Source organism: Delphinapterus leucas, chromosome 9 (assembly GCF_059928025.1).
Source record: "Delphinapterus leucas isolate spDelLeu-1000000601 "Yukka" chromosome 9, BTC_Dleu_Yukka2, whole genome shotgun sequence".
In the NCBI taxonomy this organism is placed as follows: Eukaryota; Metazoa; Chordata; class Mammalia; order Artiodactyla; family Monodontidae; genus Delphinapterus; species Delphinapterus leucas.
Window position 1 is genome coordinate 74,874,719 of NC_143137.1, and position 15,106 is coordinate 74,889,824.

General features: G+C 32.7%; 1 protein-coding gene across 17 annotated transcripts in view; it reads right to left on the minus strand.

Moving 5' to 3' along the window:
- The window catches only part of HYCC1 (hyccin PI4KA lipid kinase complex subunit 1), a 177,809-nt gene that overhangs the window by 96,798 nt on the left and 65,905 nt on the right, over nt 1-15,106 (minus strand). For all 17 annotated transcript variants that reach the window (XM_089917731.1, XM_089917730.1, XM_089917729.1 and 14 more), the window contains exon 10: nt 14,667-14,826. In XM_089917731.1, the coding sequence (XP_089773857.1) occupies nt 14,667-14,826 (160 nt within the window). The remainder of the gene's footprint in view (nt 1-14,666; nt 14,827-15,106) is intronic.

Genomic DNA, 15,106 nt, shown 5'->3' on the forward strand with positions numbered 1-15,106 from the left:
CCATAAGTATCACAAGCTCAAACTTGTTAAAATTCTTTATACATTCTCCTTCATATCAAAGAGGGCAAAAATACAAAGATAAAAAAGTAATTTTAGATCTCAAAACATAAGCAGAAAATTATTTTGGAAGCAATTTTCTGCCTCATTTTCATAACTGTTTACTCAGAGAGCAGAGCTACGACCATTCCAAAGAGCATTAAGAGTCATTGAGAAACTGTGGTACATAATTCATGCATTTTGATTAGGTGACATGCAAAATTTTTGTGACTGTGCAACTGTTGCTTAAAACATGCAGCAGTGACCCTTTGCCATGAGATACCTTGGAGTGCAGCTATAAAGTGCTCTGCTAAAACTGCACTCTGCCAGGTGAGTTTATTCCATCCTCCATCATTTTTCTTACAGATTTTTGCCTCCTGATCTCTGGCAAGCCTTTGCTCTCAGTTCTAGGATCTGTGGTTGTTTCCTGTACACCCTGTATATGCTGAGCATCAATCTCTCCTAGTGTTCTGCCTTTTTCCCCATTCCCGGTCCTCTCTCCGGCCACATTTGTGACACTAATCTCAGGAATGACAAGGATGCCCAATTCAGTAGTATCATTATTGTTGTCAGGTTGCTCTAGAATTGAAGATGATAAGACAAAATGATGGCTGAAAACAAAACAAAATAAAAATGCAAAACAAGAAAAGCAAAAAGATCCAAAACAAAAATTGGACGAGTGAATGTTAGGTGTTAAGCCAAATATTTGCACTGTAGAAATTCCCATAATTTACCATACTCTGACAGCACTGGAGACAATGGGGTCATGTTCTTTAATTTCAAATGACAATGACAAAACTCAGAGCATCAATTAATGTTCTGTATTTTTTCACACACATATTTGATGTGGACTATGAAACAGAAATTTTTTTATAGTTTAAAATAGAATTTCTATTATTTTTAAGATAATATTGTGACCACTTGAACTTATGTCAAGCTTTAGGCAAATTTTCAAGGATTTATAGCCAAAACTTTAGCTCTTCTTAACATGAGGAACCAAGCCACTTAGGAATTCTCCTTGCAAAATTTTTTTATTAGATTACACTGAGACTGCCTTAATAAACCATGATAATGGAAAAATGCTTATGCACTTATATCATGGTTAGTAATGCTACAGGTATAGTTTTTGTTTCACATACCAATCATCTTGTATATTAGTAAATATTAATGTGGCTGTGACAAAATTAAACAGTCTATTCCTTCAGACTCATACTAATTCCATAAATTTAGGCTAATTTGTAACCGTTCATTACTAAACTGGAGAAAAATAAAAATGGATTTGGAAAAACAAATTGGCTATTGGTCCTTTATTCTGAAAATGGTCATTTGGAATCGAATGAAAAGGAATGAAAAGGAATGAAACTCCTAACGAGTTAATACTTGTAGACATTTTATTGTGTCTCAAATCACAAAGCCATGGTTTATTTAAAGTTGTCAAGGAAATATCCATAACAGATGGGAAAAAATAACATGAATATGTCTACCATGGACCAGTAATGAAAGTTAAAGTTCAAAACACCATAAGACTATGTAAAACAGTATATACTCTTTTAAAATGTAGAACACAAATCTGTGTGAGGGACATTACCCACTATTTTCAAATATTTTTCATTTCAAGGTCTCCTGAATGGTGCTACAACATGTGAAACAGTAACAGGCAAAAGTCTGGCGGCCAGAACCATATATTCCTGTGGGTGCCCACTTTGCTGTGCATCTTTAAGTACTACGAATGCCTGGCTCTCACCCTAGACATTCTGATTTAAATAGTATGAGGTATGACCTGGGCACTGGGATTTTTAAAACTTCCCACATGACCAATGTGCAGCAAAGTTTAGAACCACTGCTCTATTCTGATTCTTTCAAATTTTGAAAACTTAAAATGAAAGTTATTATGGATGCCCTGGGTACTCCATACCCAGCAGCAATATGCACCTCCAAAGGTCCTCAAAGCTTCATATTGCCCTGCGCTGGTAGGCCAATGCGCTGGTATATTAATTTCCCAATTAGCTAGCGCTTCATAAACTTTTTTTTTTTAATTGGGGTATAGTTGCTTTACAATGTTGTGTTAGTTTCTGCTGTACAACAAAGTGAATCAGCTCTATGTATACATATATTCCTTCTCTCTTGTACCTCCCTCCCACCACACACCCCCCCATCCCACCCACCTAGGTCAAAACAGAGCACTGAGCGGAGCTCCCTGCACTATACATCAGGTTCCCAGTAGCTATCTGTTTTACACATGGCAGTGTGTATATGTCAATCCCAATCCCCCAGTTCATCCCATACCCTCTCCCCCACCGCATGTCCACACGTCCATTCTCTACATCTGTGTCTCTATTCCTGCCTTGCAAATAGGTTCATCTGTACCATTTTTCTAGATTCCACATACATGCATTAATATACAATATTTGTTTTTCTCTGACTTACTTCACTCTGTACGACAGACTCTAGGTCCATCCACGTCTTTTGACTGAATACACTCTAAATGAAATTTTTATTTCCTATACAGACCAAAGCATGTTGGTGAGGTAGTATGACATTGCTACTTCTGCTTCCCTAACAGAGGTTTAATGAGACTAAGAAGTTCCAAACAAGCCCATTCCCCATTGCTAATAGTTGTCTTCAATGTGAGGGCAAGTGACACAACACTGTAAAGCAACTATACTCCAACAAAAATTAATTTAAAAAAAACAAAAACAAAGTAAGGGCAAGTAAAATCTAACTGAGGTAAATGCCAGAGGCCACTGCAACTGAGAGTAAAATCAGCATGGCACTGTTGGTGACAACCAAGAATTGTCCATTTACACTGCAGAAGCAGTTTCACAAAAGATCTATTAACGGGATCATTAGTCCAAAATAGTTATAAACTGTTGAAATTATCCAGACATAACAAAGCCAATGATTACTAAAATTTAACAAAATTTTAAAAGATAAGCATAAGTAGCCTAACAGAATAGAAAACAATCTACTACATTGATTGGCACTAAATAGTTTTCTTGAGAGTGTCCACATATATTATTCAATTATATTCTTAGAATAATGTGTTGGTGCACCTCTGAAGCAGGCAATTTGACTCCCATTTACAGACAAGGAAACTGAAGTTCAGAAAGAGTTAAAACAACTATTGTATGGGGGATCTAAACAGTATAACATACTATAAATTCTAACTCTTCAACTCATTAAAGTCAATTTGAGTTAAATATTCTCTGATAGAGATTTTTCAATTACATTTAACTTACTGGCTTAGATTCCTGGCCATTTCATAGAAAGCAAATAAATTACTTGGCTGAACACAGAGCAAGAGCAAATAAATCTCTAAGAAAACCTAAATAAGTCATAACTCTCAAGGTTAATTTATTTTTTTTAATTGGGTTTATTTTTTAAAAGATGTCAATGAAAATTAAAATGGTGCTGCAACGTGAAAATTTAGAATTTTGCAGGAAAAACTAGAAAATGACAAGAATATTATATAAAATAGCAATAGGCAATTGGATTGCTAATCACATTCACTGGGATAATGGTAAAAGATCTGCAACCCAAGAAAAAATAACATTAATTTTTTTTAATCATGAAATTAACTGGCATGTGGAAAAACAAGATATGTTTTTCCACAAGCAAAAATCTTTAATTCATTTATGTATGTTATCACTCAAAAATGGTAAAAACCACAAAACTTTTAAACTGCTTATTAAAGTAAATTCATAGAAAGAAAAACATGTAATTCTGCACAGAGCTAGAAAGAAAAGAAATATAATTCTCAGGAAAATTACAGGATAAAGAAAGATAATTACATAGCAAACATCTGTTATGTTATCTTGCTCCCTATTATTTCTCCAACTTCTTCCCCTATATAATTCTGTGATCCAATCCCCCTACACACAACTTCTTATTGGTCTTACTATTCTCTAGGCCTGGAATGCTCTTCCCCACATAGCTACGTGGCTCACCTCCTTACTTCCTTCAGGTCTTTTCTCAAAACCTTCTCAGTGAAGTCTTCCCTGATCATCCCATCAAGTTTCAATATTCCCCATATTTCATATGCCCTCTTCCCTACTTTGTTTCTTTTTCTTCTTAGCACTTCATTACTTTCTAACCTACAGTTATTTATCTTGTCTACCAGATGTAAGTTCCATGAGGCCAGGGATTTTTATCTGGTTACTGCTGTATACCTAGTTCCTAGGAAAGTAGATTGCATTAAGTACGTGCCTAATAAACATTTGTTTGATAAATTGAACGAATCTCCAGTTATGAGGTGAAATTATTAAAATAAATAAAGTTGAAAGACCATAAAGAAGGAATGAGAAAGGTAAGCTGGGAATGTGTTACTTGACTTGATAAAATGAAAAAATAATGTATAGCATAAAAGAATTTTTAGGGACTTCCCTGGTGGTCGAGTGGTTAAAACTCTGCACTTTCAGTGCAGGGGGTGCAGGTTCAACCCCTGGTCGGGAAACTAAGATCCTACGTGACGGGTTGCGTGGCCAAAATAAAAAGAATTTTTAGATGGCAAAGAAAAGCAAAGGATTTTTGTTTTAGAAAAGTGTAGTAGCTGCCTCTAAATGTAGGTTTAGTAAAATGCTTATTAACATCAGAAAGACTTTTTATTTTTAAATCTATAGTTCTTTTATTATGTTATCCAGAGGATAAGAAGAGAAAGTTATTCTTTCTTTAAAAAGACCATAAAGGAGATGTTTTAAGGGTATATAAATGCATAAGAAAACAGAATCTGCTTAAAAGCCCAGAACTTAAAATTTTATGCAAAATGTGTCATGATTGTTCTATACCTATAAAAAAACAGTACTTACATTTGACTTCAAATAATTTGAAAAGTTCAAAAAAATCCAAAGAGAAACTTCTCAGAGAATATTTTATTTGTATAACCTCTATAAATAGGTAATATTCTCTCCATGTACAGATATGAGGAGAGTTAAAGAATACTTTTAACAGACATTTCCAAATTGGTTCTCAAAGCCACTCAAATCATTTCTCCCTACAAAATTTCTTCTGGCTTTGAGGGAGAAAAAAAAAAAAAAAGTGAAACAAATTGCAAATATCATTAAAACTGATCATGAAAAGTTGTGATTTCTCTCATATGTAACTTTATAATCCCAAATATCTATTCCATTATGTCACTCATGAAACTCTTTATCCTAGCTTTAGCTTCTATTTTTTCACAGCTGCCCTACTTACTAAAAGTGACAATTTAAATAAAGGAACAATTTATTATTCACAGAATTTACACAACTCTGTACTCAGACTGATTCATAAGTCTAAAGGAATCTGGAAAAAAAAAAAAGACAATCAAGGTGAATCCAAAAAAACAACAAAAAAAGAAAGGAACCTGGTTATGACCTAAGACACTTGCAAATTCTTTTGCAAAATCAATAAAATAAGCTGACATTAAAAAAAATTAATCTGTATCATACAATTTTGACATTAATTATGAAAAGTATTTTAGAGTAGACCCCAGAAGAAAGTCATACATATCCCTTTACAATTTATAAGATATATTTTAAATGTCATAAAATACCTGAACAATTTCATATTACCCAGTTTGATGTTTACAATTCATTCTATTCAATGGAAGACAAATGTTTTCTATATTCATTAAGCTGTTCATTGCAGTGTTATCCATAATAGCAAAAAGTTAGAAACAAATTATTTAGCATATTAAGGAAATGGTTAAGTAAATGCTGGAATATAAACTCAATGTGGTGTTATGTAGCCATTAAAATAATGGGACTTACTAGAAGAACTTGGGAAAATGTTTGACAGTGTTAACTCAACAAAAGCACAGTATGTAAAAGAAAATTAATTAGACCGTAACTATGAAAAATACATATATGTATGAAAAAAAAACTGTAAAATGGTAATTGTTTAAATACCGGGATTATAAGTGAATATTCCTCTACCCAGTTTACTATCATGTTGTTGCACTGTTTTTCAATAAAATAAGGAAAAAAGAAGTAAATTGCTCAGTCTATATTATAAATTTATCATTTATTCACTTATTCATGCATTCAACTATTTCTTGAGCACCTATTACGTGCTAGACATTGTTTTAGACTCTGGGGATACAATGGCCAACCAGACAGACAAAGACACTGCCCTCACAGAACTTACATTGTAGTATGGGAATTAAGTAAACAAGGGAATTTTAGATAGTGGAAAATGCAATGAAGAAAAGAATAATGGGAAAGAGTAAGCAGGGTAGTGGGGAGAAAGTCTACTTTAGACGGGTGGTCTGGGAAGACCTCTTTGAGGAAAGGATATTTGAACTGAGATCTGAATGATGAAAAAGCACTGGCTACACAACAATGTGGAGGAAGAGAGTTCAAGCTGGCACTTATTAATAATTCAAATCTCAGCTCAAATATCCCCAATTCCTAGTACAAAGACCCTAAGGCAGAAATGGCTTAGAACGTTGAAGGGTTAGAAGGAAAGATGAGAGTGGTCTTCAAATGAGGTCACAGTGGTAGGTAAGACATCACCAGGGCCACCTATGCCATAGTACAGAGCTCAGACTTTGTTCTGATTGCAATGGGCAGCCATTGACAAGTACACAGATAAATTATTTGGGTACTTTATTAGCATTCTTTATCAATAGAAGTCACATCTGTATAACACAAAATATTGAGCATGAAGTGTGTCCTGGGTTAGAAAGAAAAGCACTGTAACAGTCCACAGCCTGGGCCAGTAATTTGCAAGGCAGATTAGAGTAAAGTAAAGCTGCCATAGAAACACAGAATAAGGTCCTGGCAGTTAAGGGGCTGCACTCTGAGCAAGAACATGAATTACTAAGATTTAGTAATATTAATCCTGAAGCCAGAAGCAGAATTTCCAGGTAAGAAAAGAGCAGCCTGGGTCACAAAGAAAAAACACAGTCTGGACAAGAACAATTTATTTACGGACACACTGGTTAGGAAATATTACCAGATTCCTTAAGTAAGAACAGGCAAGTCTTTAACTTGTGTATATAGTAAATGACACAATTCTCCTTATCGAGGTAAATTCAATTATTTGCAATAACTTGTCATCTTTATTAATCTCAAGTATAAAAAAAAATCTCTTTGAGAACTGCCAACACTGCTGCTGGATCAGGTGAATCCTCCATGATTAAAGATCCTCATGACCAGAGAGACCAAAAACAGGTAAGCAACATCTACTAAAAAACTATCTATAAAAGCTGATTTCTTCCTCCGTGCGCATTGTACAACAAATGCTCCTTAAAAGGTTGGGGGAAGGGTAAAGCTCAATAATAAATAACAATAAATAATAAGTTCCTTAACTACAGCCAGAATTATATAAGGCAACCTTAGTAAAAAAAAAAAAAAAAAAATGTAGAACACATTTACAAACAACAGTTTTTGCCTCAAAAAACAAATAATTTTAACTATCTTGCTTCTCTGTAGAAAAAATTACTTCATTTTATCTAGAAATAAACTAAGATTTTTTGTTCGCTTCTAAAGTTGGCCAGAATTCTTAAGACTACTGTCTTCCTCTTTAAGCCTTATGTTCACATGTGTCAATTGTATTTTAGCTCTCTGGTCAATATGTCCTTTTTCTTTGTGTCACCCAATATTTTCTAATATATTATTTTGTCTTCCATGAGTAAAAGGTCAATATCAAAAATGTCAGTTAAAATTCATGCAATGCTAAGTTTGGTCAGAAGGAAATGCTTATTTTTGGTTCTAATGTTTTATCATCTATATTGGGAAAAGAAAATTTGTTCCTCAAACAGCATTTTAGAATCTAAAAATAATGGAGCTTCTCAAAATGATTTTTTCTAAATTTCTTTAAAAAGTTTAAACAACTTTTAAAATAAAAACATAAGCATCATAAATTTCTAATTGTACATGTAGAATTCCAATAGCCAATTCTTTAAAGTTTGCTACTTTTGAGTTTAAAATTACCATTTCTTCATTTTTCAAAATGCTTTTATAACTATCAGCAATTTTGTTTTTCCTCAAATGCTTTACTTATAAAGTCATAAAATCTGATTAACAAAATAAATGTTCCGTGTCAAGATTTATGGCATTTACCTTCTGCAGTATCTAGAAAGACTAGGTTAAATGTTTTGAAATATTTACAAATAATCTTTTTTTAAAATATTTAACTAAAATATACCTCTTATAATTATTCCAATTTGCTCAACAGTTAGAAAGTTATTAATGTCCTATTTATCAATATGTTATTATATGATAGAAATTATTAACATTTTCTAAATCAATATCCATTTTTTTAAATAATCAGTTTTAAATAAACTATTTTCCAACATGAATTGCATCTTTTTATTGTTCCATTTCTTATCTCATCTAATAAGTTAGTCCTAGATCACTGGGCAAACTGAAACAAGTCACATTTTTTGTCATTTTTTAAAAATATAATCACAGGTATCTTTGAATTTTTTTATAATCGTTTAAATTTATTTAACTACCTTGGCATCCTTTAAATAGGAACTTAATGCTGAAAATGCAATAAACAGCTGTAACAACATGAAACTTCACTTTCTTTAGATTCACTCTATGTAAACTATATTTTGTTTCATTTTTCACTTAAACATTCCATACAATTAATTAAATACTCTAAAATTCTCAGGGTACTGATTTGGTATTACTAAGTTAGAAGACTTAAAAATATATATAGTACTTATTTTCCATTCTTTTTCACTGCTTAAAACTCTGTACTCTTGGATCTCCTAAGTCAAAATAATGATACGCAATATTATAAAAATAAACCATTTAACATATTCCAGGACCAAAAGCAGGGCAAAATTCAAAGAATCTAGATTACAAATATTGCTTTTATTGTTACACCTACCTGTTGCAAACAGTTGCAACCGTACATAAATGAGAATACAAGTTCAATCTATTCTATTTACCTGTCAATTTGGGATTGAGACAACAAGTATTAAAACAACTTTCTAAAAAATCCTGACTGTAATGGTGTTATACATGTCAGATAATAAAGTACTATACCTCAGGGCTTTAGAAATTACAAAAAAATCATTAAACTGATCGTTACTATTATATCACATATGTATACTATTTTGTTTGATATTACACTCAAACTAAACATGTTTGTCTCAAATTGAGGAAAGCCAATGAAAGGGTTGATCAATCACAGGATGATCTGAATAGCAAGCTGGCTAAAAAAAGCTTATCAAGAATACAATTATTGAGCAGTTAATAAAACAAAGTAAATAGTTTTAAATTAATAAAAGTCAGCCTTTACAGAGTGCTTTAAAGCATACCAAAATGCTTTTCACTGACTTGTCTCATTATCTCACAAATACACAAGTGGAAAAAAGGTGGGCAGTAATAAAGAATTAGGATTTCACTAGATAAGACTTTTATCAGATAACTAGTTGGCAAAAATTATAAGCACTCATTATTTGCAACAATAACTTAATTAGAGGACTTTTATGGAATGGGTATTTCAACAACCATTTTAAAAGAAAGGAGGAAAGTTGTTACATTGTTCCAAGTATAGATAATTTTTTAAAAAGTGGAAGAGTGAGTCATAATGGTGGCGGTGGTGAGGAAAGAGACAAAGAAAAAAATAGCAATTAAATTTGCTCTGGGAGAGGAGAAGCAATGGAAAAGTACAAGGAAATAAATAAGTATAGATTGTATAATAGAATCTTGTAGAGAATCATTCAGGGATTTAAGAAAAAGGGCTCTCATAGCTGAAATGGTAGATAATTAAAATAGCTTTAGAAGCAACATTTAAGAATAACTATAGAACAGAAGCATAATTATAAAGAAATACCTTCTGTTTTCCTTTTAGTTCTGTTTATTTTTTAAACGTAATAAATATTTAAGAAAATAAAACTGCATTTTTATTAATTTTAAAAATTGATTATTTCACTGTTTTATCTTATTTTTCTTATTGGAATTTTCATTTCGATTCTTGTGACGGTCATAATCTACTCACATTCTTCTCTTACCTTACTTAATGCTTTTTAAAATCTTTATTCAATTATTATCTTTCTCTAATTGCATTTTACTTTCAAATTATGACTTCTAAATAGCCCTCAATCTGTAGGTGGCTCAAAAATCTAGGTTTAAAAAAATACATACTAAGTGAAACACAATATGCTTAAAATAATTAACAAATCTATATAAATATATATAAAGCTATTAATTCTGAAACTATGACCCTTGAAAGTCAAAAGCAGCAACTCTACATTGTAATTTTACTTTCCAAACATATGTATTGACATGGAATTATGAATTCATTAAACCTTTCTCAAAAATTTATACACAAAGTTTAAAAAGTCTGAAAACACAACATTAAGTTAAGCCATGCCAGTACAATATTAAAATAATTAAGTGAAAAGTGGGGAAAATCAGGCAAACACACTAGTTCTCAAACACGTCTCTCCAAAACAATATTTCAGCTGAAACCAACCTTTCTTTAAAAATCACCCTATTTAGTCACTGTCTGATCAGAATTAAAATTATAGGGCCTTGCGACATCTCCCTGGCTTGGGATGTTGATAGTCAGGGCGGATAAAGCATGCTGACAGAGGGCAGTGGTCAGAGGGTATATGGGAACTCTGTACTTTCCACTCAATTTTGTTGTGAGCCTAAAACTGCTCTTAAAAATAAAGTCTATTAATAATAATAATTTAAAAATTGAACCGTCCAAAATATAATTCTAGAAATTTGGGTTGTTATTTAACAATAACAAGATGATGGCAAGGGATATACGTTCTGAAATGTGTGGAAATCCTAAAGCTAAAGTAATTTTTTACCTTCCAAAAGGACATTTTCCATTAAAATATAAACTATAGATAAATTCTTAACTTTAAGAAAAGAATGGCAGATCTGTGAAGCTTCAGAGAATCCTGAAATATTGATACATTCTAAAAGAGCTCAGAAAAAAATTTTTGAATGCAAATGATTAAAATTGTTCCAAATTAATTTTCGAAAGACTAAACCATGAATTGGTTTTGGCTGTAAAGACAAAGAGATTTTTTCTGTTACAAATAATAAAAAGAATACATGTGATTAACTGCTCCAATTTAATGTACTTGTTTGCGTGTGCAATTTTTGGTGACTCAGATGTGCAAACACACTAATGGCTTAATTATCTATATTCCTTAATGAAAAAGGGAGATGGAAAGAAAAAAAGAAAGTTCTGCTTGGCTGCTTCTGTGGGACAACCTCATTTACTCCTGCCCCTCTTCTCCCCAGCTAGGATGGAAAATGGAGAAAAAAGGAGAGAGGCAATAAATAAAGACATAAATATGGAAGCAACCTAAATGTCCATCGACAAATGAATGAACAAGGAAAATGTGGTATATATACAATGGAATATTATTTATCCATAAAAGAAGGAACTCCTGTCACTTGTAGCAACATGGATGGACCTTGAGGGCATTATGCTAAGAAATAAGTCAGACAGAGAAAGACAAATACCATATGAGATTCCTTATATGTGGAATCTAAGAAAACTCCTAGATACAGAGATCAGAGGTGGGAAGTGGGAGTGGCTGAAATGGGTGAAAGTGATTAACAGGTACAAACTTCCAGTTATAAAAACATAAGTCTTGGGGATGTAATGTACAGCATGGTGACTATAGTTAATAATGAGACTGTATGGTGTATTTGAAAGTTGCTTAGAGAGAATATCTTACAAGTTTTCGTCATGAGGGGAAAAAAGCATAACTATGTGTGGAAATGCATGTTAACTAGACTTACTGTGATCACATTTCACAATATATCCATATATTGAATCATTACGTTGTAGACCTGAAACTAATGTTATATGTCAATTATATCTCAATTTTTTAAAAAGACACAAATAAAAGAAAAAAGAGAAGAAAAAGGGAAGAGATCCAAGAAAAGAAAAAAAAAAGGGCCAATTGCTTTCTTCTTTCCCAGCATTAGCAATAACAAGGAAAAAGACAAGGAGTAAAAAAAAAAAGAGTATTCCTTAAAGTTCATGTTTCTTGTCCCTTCTCCTTCCCCAACCCTCATCACCACTGCCTTAAAGTTGCATATTCCATATTCCTACCGTATGATACAGTTCAGGGTCTGAGAAGAAATCCCTCCTCCTGGGAGGGTTGGTGTGGGAAGGGAATGGTAGGGATAGAGGTGGAACACGAAACACATTTAGCATTCCATGAAACAAAGTAACTCTAAATGTGTTTTCACACAGTCATAAACTAAGCTTACATGCTACAGTACTGTGCTTCACAAACATTGTAAGATGATAAGGCTTTTGTGGATCACCCAGGAATCCACATGCCCTTTAACATTGTTTCTGCAAAAATTAATAAAATTAATTAATAAATAAAAATTAATAAATTAATTTAAAAATAAAATTGTTATAATTTATATATAATTCATATGTGAATGTAATATAATAAACATAATTTATATAAACAAATATAATTTACAACTTGAGAATGATCTATATATTTAAGAACTATAGTAAAGATACCTATCTTCCCCACAAGAAGCCAGTGTCAGCTAGAGCCCAGGACAATGATAAGGTTTCAAATAGGAATCAGGACCATGGAGATGAAAAACAGAAAAGCTTTCGATTCAGCAAAACAGGGTAACAATGAAAAATACTGCTCTAGGAAGGAAAGCCAAGACTACTCTAAAAAGGGAGAATGCAACCTACCTGTAGAGATAAATAAGGACCTTGGACTAGGAATATTTTAGAGTCCACTGGATAAAGAGAATTCACACTGCAGAAGAGTGGTAAACAAGACTTAGCTACATTCTACATGCGCCTGACTTGCTTTTCACAGTTCGTTCTCTTTAAATCCTCATCCTTGACTTTTTTGTTATCATAAACAGGAGTTGCCCAAGTGTTAAGAGTTGTTAAGACTGAATAAGTGTAGGGAGACAGATGACAAGTAAGGTTAAGGCTGTAGCCTTAAGACACTGTGCCAACCCTTCAAGTGGTAGCCAATATAAAATCTGGAAGACATGTAAGAATCTAGTATAGACAATATATTCAAGTAGTCTTTTCTTGTTTTGGTAATTTACTGCTATGCAATATTTCTGGAAAATGATTTCTATTTTATTGCACGGTACACATCTTATTCCATTAAATGCACTTATGGACACATACACAAATCTTCTTTCACACATACATACGTGCACATACAATTAAACTTCAATATTTCACATTTTTAACTGCAGGACCTATATTTTTCCCCTAGTTCCCAATATGTCCACCTAAATAGAAAGAAGGGAAAGTGAAAAAGGAATTAAAATTCATTCTTGCATTTCCTGTAGTGGTAATTTTGGAGCAATTACAGCCACAACGGACGCATACGATCTGGTTCATTGCCTCTGTGTATATTTTCACTTGCTAATGCTTAAACAGAAAATGGATCTCTAGGGGAACGTGGTGATATCTAATTAAATGACTTTCTACCTGTAATCTAGTTCCAAACTGTAGCATAATTTTCACTAAAGAAACTGATGTATGTTTAGACGCTGACTATATGTTTTAAACAGTAGCATAATTTGCCTTGATAATGGCAAATATTTACCACCTCTTTTGTGCCTTCCTAAAGGACTTTTGAGAATTGGTCACATTACTTTAAAAAAGGAAAAGATTGAAAATGATCATTGGTTAAGCTGGAAAATTTCATCATCATTTTTTTTTGGACATACTGTCTCCTAGATTCCCTGAGTAGAAACAATGGCAGCTGTTCTCATCATCAACTTTCTATTTTGCAGTGAATAATCTCACTCTTCTCACTTTTGCATTTTCTCTATAGATATCATAGAGACAACTGGAACTATCAAATATACCAAAAGGAGCTACCATTTTCATTGCAGTTTGTAGCAAGGAGAAAACAATCGATTTTGTTTTACTCCAATATATATGTTTGCTTGGAGCAAAGAAATGGCTTTTTGCTTCCCATTCTATGGTTAACTTCTAGGAAGGTGACAGTAATCTCCTTACACTGATTCTTGCCCACTACAACAACTTCTAGGTAGGAGGCGAGTTATAAAAAGAACAAGAAATTAAATAATAAGTTATAAGAGAATGGAGAGAGATGGAAAGCATTAAGAAGGTCATGGTAAATAAAATTCACTTCCAGTAGAATTTTTAAATAAAATGAAGCAGTCAAGAAGGGATACTAAAACAAACAATCTTACAAGAAAATTAACTGCTAGAAAATAGAAATGCCTAGAGTTGTATCAATACCATGGGATTCTTTACCAAGACGTCCAGAAGAAAATGTTAAAGTCCCTATTGGTTGTTCCATTTCAATATGCAAGTTTACCTGCTAAAAAGTTGAAAAATCAGAAACATTAAGGAATATTTGCAAATAGTTGTGAATAGAAACCCAAAATGTGTTAATAATTGAAAAATGCATTTCCTACTCTCCTACTGTGTTGAAATAAAATTTAAGAGCCAATACAACGTTTAAATAAATTTTCATCCGTGTACGTAACACAAGGGGCTCTGTATTCTTATTGCCTGCCATTCATGGATAAGAAATGAAAAGTTAAAGGTGATCCAACAGCTCTTTATTCCATGCCACTATGATATTATTTACTAAATTTAGAAGTTACAGCACCTTAAGTACAGAGAAGAAGGGGACAGCAATAACAATCCTCTAATTTGAGGAGTGTTTTATTTCTTACCGTGTCTTTTCCACCTATGACCTCTTATTGACATGCTGGTTACTGCATTTCTCGATATTCTAGAGGAAGTTGGTGTGATTTCAACTTGAATACACCTTGTACCCTCCTTACTAGATTTCATGGCACCATGAGGCAATGAAGCCTGTATTGCATTGGCAACCTAAAAAGGAAAAATATAGTTCAAGATTGGCATTAAACAGATGTATTATTATACCCTTAGATAAAACAAGATGTTAAATTCTTTTTTCAATTTGTTTATCGAAGTAGAGCTGATTGACAATGTTGTGCCAACCTCTGCTGTGCAGCAAACTCGCTCAGTTATCCACAGACAGACACATTCTTTATTTATAGTCTCTTCCATTATGGTTTATCCCAGGATATTGAGTATAGTTCCCTGTGTAAGACATTAGGACCATGTTGTTTATCCCAAGATACTAAAT